Raw genomic sequence first — 6,427 nt, forward strand, 5'->3', positions numbered from 1 at the left:
AGAGGTCAGGGGTTCAAATCTCATTTTTTGAAAATTTATTATTTTGTTTGACTTGACCCTTTGCGTTGAACGTTTGACTTAAGTTTATTTTTGCGTTAATTTATGTCAAGAATAAGCTTGCTAGTTTAATGGTTAAGCTCTTGTATATTTTTTATTTTGTGTTCGAGTCTTTGCGTATGGATTAAGGAAATATTTTAATGCTACTTGGTAAAAGCCTGATAGTTTTTTTGTTGTTTTAAAAGCCATATGTTCTTTAATGTTTTCTTTTTTTTTTTCTTTTCTTCTTTCACCTTTCTTTTCTTTTTCTTTTTGCTTGCTTCCATAAACCATTACCGGGTTTAATCAAGGGTACTGTGTTGTTAATAGTTGCAATTGAAAGGTTTCTGCGTCAGTTCTTCTGTTGTCTTCTTCTGCTCTGTTAGTTTTCGCCTGTTCTTTTTGAAATTGATCGTTACTATCTGTTGCTTCGAAATCTCTATTAATTGTCCAATTCGATTCCTTTTTAGGCAAAGATCTCGAGAGGAGTAGCCCTCTAATGGTTTAGTTTCGACTGGTTGTTGTTAGATTTTTGGTGAGCAAATATTTTTTCTTTGGGGTTTTGTGTTGAAGTTTTCGACGCATGTTAATTTTGGATGTTAACTTTAGCGTTTGGATTCAATTTAGTTGTTTAATTCGTCAATTGATTGTCGTTTTAGGTTCCAAATTCTTCTACGTTGCTTGTATTTCAAAACTATATCAAGTGTGTAACGAAAATCCGAAATTATATGATTTGTGAATGTCGAAAAATATGGCTGTTGACACCACACGGCCGTGTGCCATGCCGTGTCCGTGTGGTAGGCCATATGAGTCACATGGTCGTGTGTTAGACCATATGAGTCACATGGCCGTGTGTCCGACCATGTGGTAGGCCATGTAACTCACTATTTGTGAATTAATGTCACACGGGCTAGGGACACGGACGTGTGTCCAAGCCGTGTAACTCACTGTTTGTGAATTAGAGTCACACGAACCAGAGACATGTTCTTGGCCGTGTAACCTATTGTTTTGGGCCACACAACCATGTGCTAGGCCATGTGGACCACACAAGCCAGACACCCAGGCACGGGCATGTGGGCCAAATATCATAATTTTTCCTTCGGGCCGTAATCCCCGTTCGAATCAAATGTAGGCCTACGGTAAGGATTGTATGATCTAAATTAGATAATGAGACTGTTATCTGACGATCTGTTACTGAAATATATGTTATTTTTATTTATATTGTTGATATGAGATCTAATAAGTAACTGTAATAGCGTTACATGAGCATGATCTAAATTGGCATTTCTATACACGCATTTTTGACATCTATTAATCTGCATCAGCATTAGGATGGGATTGTGGTAAGGAAGAAGTGTGGGCAGTTTAATAATCTGTCGAGCTTAATGGGTAAGCCACAAACTTATATCTAACTTTAGTGAGTTATCTCATTTTGATCCGGCTGCTTGAATGTAGTATTTCTGAAGCGTGACACTTAGTCACTATGTAATGTGTAGCAGTTTGGGGTAGGAATTTGCATCTTATCTGAACTGTTATGCAATTGTATCTAATATCTTCTATTTCTGTTTCTGTATCTGATTCTGAAAATTGACTGACTAAAGACAAACTGAAATCACATCTGTTATTTCACTATTTAATTGTGAATGTAAGTTACACACTGAGTTGTAAACTCATTAGTTGTTTGTTTAGATTACAGGTAACCCATAAACTTAGGCGGATCAGCGTGGCAGGAGCTCGGTCATCTCTCTTTAGTTATTTTATCGTTGCTTTTATAAACCTATGCTAGTGTGTGTTTGTTTAGAATTACGCTTTGGAAGTTGAATTTTATGTTTAATCTAAATAATTACATGCTTTTCGATTGTTGAATTTCAAGTAAATAAGGGTTAGTTTGCTCTAAAATAATTTGATGTAACCTTCAAACTTGGCCTTAACTTCTAGGCCGGTATGGGGTGTTACAATAATTCGAAATAATAAGAGCGTTGTTACGCTCCTCCCCAACAACATCTAACTTGGGAAGAACTTGTTGAAAAGTAGATTTAGACAAAATCTTGATAAGAGGATCATCAAGTTGATTAGCAGAGAGAATATGAGTAACACAAACTTGACAACGTCGCACTTGTTCATGAACAAAGTGAAGCTCAACTTCTAGATACTTCATTTTGGCATGGTTCACTAGATTTGCCGCAATATAGGTGACATCAATATTGTCAAATAGTATCAATGGCATGGTTGGGTATACAACATGGAGGTCTATGAGCAAGTGCATGATCCAATATATTTCGAAAAGAGCAACAACTACAATACGATATTCTACTTCTATAGATGAATAAAAAAACATATCATTTCATATGATTACCTTAAATATCAACATTTAAAACATTTCATTTAATATTATTATTATAAATAATTATAAACATATCATTCAATACTTTGATACTATTACTATGCTATAAGTTGAATGAACACTTACCTTATGAATTTTACAGAAATGCCAAGTTGAGAAATCAAATAATTAAAAATTAGAGTTAATCCACACACATGATGATTGAAACTTAAAAGTAGTAATTAGTGTCCACTTGGAAAACTGAGACCCCAGGAATACGGAGTGGTAAAGAGGTTAAAAGGCAGATACTGTATGTCGGCTACTATCATTGGCAATTAATAAATGTTGCTCTAACATAATAAGAAAAAGGGGTTGCTAAGTATGTACAATCAAAATGTGCTTGGTTCCCAAAGTGATATAATATATTCTATTAAATAGGTATGTATGCAATGTATGCTTTTGCAGAGGCATGTGCTCCCAAACCCCATGATCTTTTGCTTTAATGGGGAGCATATCGTGCCTTGCAGGGTTTTTTTTTTCTTTTTAGTGTGGCTTCGTGCTTCCCAATGATAATAACTACCTTAAAAGTAAGGGTTTTAAAAAGTTTACTTCATTCTTACAAGAGGAGCCTACACATTATGACCATCATTCATGGCTCTTTTCCCACGATATATTTATCATCAGAAATTGAACAATCTTATGTTTTTAGAGACAAAAACTGTGTAAAACTAGCTATTCAAAGGATAAATCCACTAAATCACCGATAAACTAGTAATAAATAGTTCAAATTAAAGATTTTGAATTAAAATTTGGTTTGTTCACTATGTAACAAATCCAAATATTACATCTCACATCCTTTTAGAAGAATTTTGAACACAGTATTGTCTTTTATGGTGGTGGTGACCAGCAAAAAGGCCAATTAACATCAAGAACGAAGAGGGCGTGCAAATGTCAATGGCAAAATAGTTTTGTCGCATTCTCTTTTGTTCTTAAAATCTCAAATCATAACAAAATATAATGTTATTTCCATGCACAAATGAGCTGATAGATTAAAAAAAGATTATTTTAAAAACCATTAGGTTATATAAAAAGAAGTTTTGACAAGATAGATATTTCAATGGAAGAAAACAGGCATGGTACACACAAAGTGCGAGAGATGCAAAATATATAGTAGAAATCAACAATAGCATATAATTGGAATGGTGGGCAAGTACAAATTGATGTACTAAACTCATAACAATTAAGTAACAAATTAAGATTGGCATGTGCATGGCATGCATTATCATATACCTCAGGCAAAACCCTATTGTAATTATAATTAATTTACTAAAACCCTATTCAGATATCAGACGCAGGGCCGGGGAGCATAATTAATTAATAAAGTCTAATCATAAGTCAAATATATGTTAGAAATTGATCATCCAAATGGTGAATTCCTCCCTTGTGCCACACTACCACTATTTATCATAGGGTTCATCCTCTCTGTCTGAAGTGCTGCCCTTCTTGGCGATGGCCTTTCCAGCTTAGGCGATGCTTCGAACTTCTTTTCACCTATGCCATCGCCCGAAAGCACCGGCTTGGCATCGTAAATCTCCGAAATACTGTCTAGCTCGGTAGACGGCGGTGCAAGCTGAATCTGGTCGGTTTTGAAAGGATCATCTTGAGGTCCTAGACATGATGGTGCCGTGCCCAAATCTTGCAGTCGGAGATCATCGGACCAGATCAATGGACTCTTCCCGCTGCCGCTGTAAGGGCTCGGCCTCTTCTTTCCGAGGCAAGTGTTATCATTATTGGAAATGAAGCCATCAAGTAATGGTCTATCCATGTTGTGTGGGAGATCAAGTTGGTCACCTCCGTAAATGTTGAGATCTTGAAACGGTGGGAAATTGAGAGGACCGAAATCTTTCATCGCTCCGATATCAGGAACACCTTGATTTCCCATACCTTTGTAGCCCTCGGAAACCATATTTTCGCCAGCCAATGTTTGACAAGCCTTTTCTAGTATGGACTGCATATACTTGCCTTGAGCCTCAATCCTCAGTTGAAGGTGTCTTTGAACCTGCCAGCCACGCATGAACGAGTTCATATAAAAGAAGATTTATCCACCCAAACATTTCATTGTTTTGTAATAGTGATGAAGCAAGAAAGAATATAATATGATCTGTTGAGATAAGGAGAATCTGTGCATACCTCCAATTGCTCATGAAGTCTTCTCTGCACTTCCATTTGCATCCTAATCGCATCACCCATGCATGTTAGAGTTACACATACGTTCCACGAGAAAATCCCAAATAATTTCATTTTTAGAAAAAAAAAAGAGAGGCAAATTCTATGTGATTTATATTCATTTAATTCATGCTTTATATCGATTGAACGTATTAAATCGTAAACTGATCATGGACATCCCCAACAATTCAATAGTAATCGTAATTAAAGTTCTAAAAGGGGGTATGCACCAAAAAAAAAGTTCTAAAAGGGGGTAGGCCTAACTTGATTGCTCTTGATAGTATTTTTTACATCATTAAAATAATCACAACAACTGAATAGATACATACTCGTTCATGCTACGAGCCATCATGCCTGAGGACGAAGCCGCACTTCTTTGAAGATCTAACGCCCCCGGAAAAACAGGGAAGAAAAGAAAAATTAGCTACAAACATACATACATGCATGAATATATATATATATACAGTAGTATGTTTAAAGAAAACCCTAGAAAGAAGAGTCCACCTCATCTCTTACCATCTTTCATAGAGTGATCATTTATTTCTTTGTGAGGTTGCTTTCCAAGTCTGAATTTCTAATCCAACAAGAAGGATTAAAATTAGTGTAATCAAAAGAAGCATAAAAAAGAGAGGAAAAGATGAATAAAATAACACACAAAAAGAAAAAAGAAAAGGGAAATCCAAGACAACCCTACATGGAGAAGCTGGTCACAAAAGGGCTGGAAGAAAAAAGCTAAAGCAAGCATGAGATATGGGTGTCGTATTCAAACCTGGAGATGGCTCTTGAGGTGGTAAAGTGTAAGGCCCTTCACTCCCATAACTCTCATGATTGTTTTTGGTGTGGCCTCTGTCAAAGTTAAGCAAAACATAAGGATGATAAGGTTATGAAGAAATGGAAGTAATAAAAAGAAGGGAATAATAATGGATAGATGAAGTACTGTCAGGGCCTCCAAGCTGAGTAACAGCATCGACAAAACGTTCATGGAGCTCAACGGTCCAACGCAGGCGAGGCTTGGGGTCAGTGGTGAGAACCAGACCAGAGTCGCCTTGAACACACATAGGCCTATCATGGGAATTCATAGTTGTGGGCTTCTTTGGTTGGAACATTCTCTCTCACTCACACAAGCGGCTGTGAGAATACCCTGAGATTCAAGAACAAATGCGATGCAAATAGGGAGGAATAGGGTGCGTTTTTGAAGAAGAGAAGAGAGGGTTTGCCTTAGGTTCCTTGGTTTTCAACTATACTAAAAAAAAAAAGGAATAAACCACAGGCTCCCCTCTTCATATAAAAAGAAAAGCTAAATTTATAATACTATATACCATACCATACCATACCATACCATATACCATATATCATACCAACAAAAAAAAAAAAGAAATATTAAAGAGCAGCTGTTCTAACATGCACCCACTCTCCCCTTTACACAAACAAAAGATACTATAAATATGTTGTCCTCACCATACGTACAATACAATATTTATACTACACTTAAACACTTTACTGGCTGACAGACGGAAAGACATACAGATCTGAACATACAGCTTCCAAATTTCAGAAAAAAAAAAAAGGGGGTTGAGGTTACTGTTTAAGAAAGAAAAAGATAAGTGCATGGAAAAGTTTTGCAAAAGAATAAAATATGGTTAGAATGTACAAAATCAGATACGTGTGAGAGTGAGGGTGAGGGTAATGTATCTTTTGTCATCTCTAAAAGAAGACTGTATCTTTCTACCATACCATTACCATGTGCAAACTTTTTGAGTATTCGGAATATGAGTGAGACGATGCACTCACCATGCCAACCATGTTTAATAGTACATACATGAGTCATTAATTAAAGTCCAT

The 6,427-nt window shown here is 36.2% G+C and overlaps 1 protein-coding gene across 1 annotated transcript; it reads right to left on the minus strand.

Moving 5' to 3' along the window:
* Positions 1-3,527: 3,527 nt before the first annotated feature.
* Positions 3,528-6,188, minus strand: LOC107893533 (myb family transcription factor IPN2). Its single transcript, XM_016818568.2, has 6 exons — positions 5,523-6,188; positions 5,355-5,431; positions 5,102-5,159; positions 4,915-4,969; positions 4,550-4,592; positions 3,528-4,418 (listed from the first exon to the last, which is right to left on the minus strand). Exons 1-6 carry the CDS (start codon positions 5,689-5,691, stop codon positions 3,777-3,779), a joined length of 1,044 nt encoding a protein of 347 aa, XP_016674057.2. The 5' UTR covers positions 5,692-6,188; the 3' UTR covers positions 3,528-3,776.
* Positions 6,189-6,427: the final 239 nt, after the last annotated feature.

This window comes from Gossypium hirsutum, chromosome D13, assembly GCF_007990345.1.
Source record: "Gossypium hirsutum isolate 1008001.06 chromosome D13, Gossypium_hirsutum_v2.1, whole genome shotgun sequence".
Taxonomy (NCBI): Eukaryota; Viridiplantae; Streptophyta; class Magnoliopsida; order Malvales; family Malvaceae; genus Gossypium; species Gossypium hirsutum.

Coding starts and splice junctions, on each gene's coding strand:
- LOC107893533 (XM_016818568.2), bottom strand. CDS start 5,691: ATGTTCCAACCAAAGAAGCCCACAACTATGAATTCCCATGATAGGCCT. Junction 5,432..5,522: donor TCAGCTTGGAGGCCCTGACA/GTACTTCATCTA, acceptor TAACTTTGACAG/AGGCCACACCAAAAACAATC. Junction 4,419..4,549: donor GACTTCATGAGCAATTGGAG/GTATGCACAGAT, acceptor CGTGGCTGGCAG/GTTCAAAGACACCTTCAACT.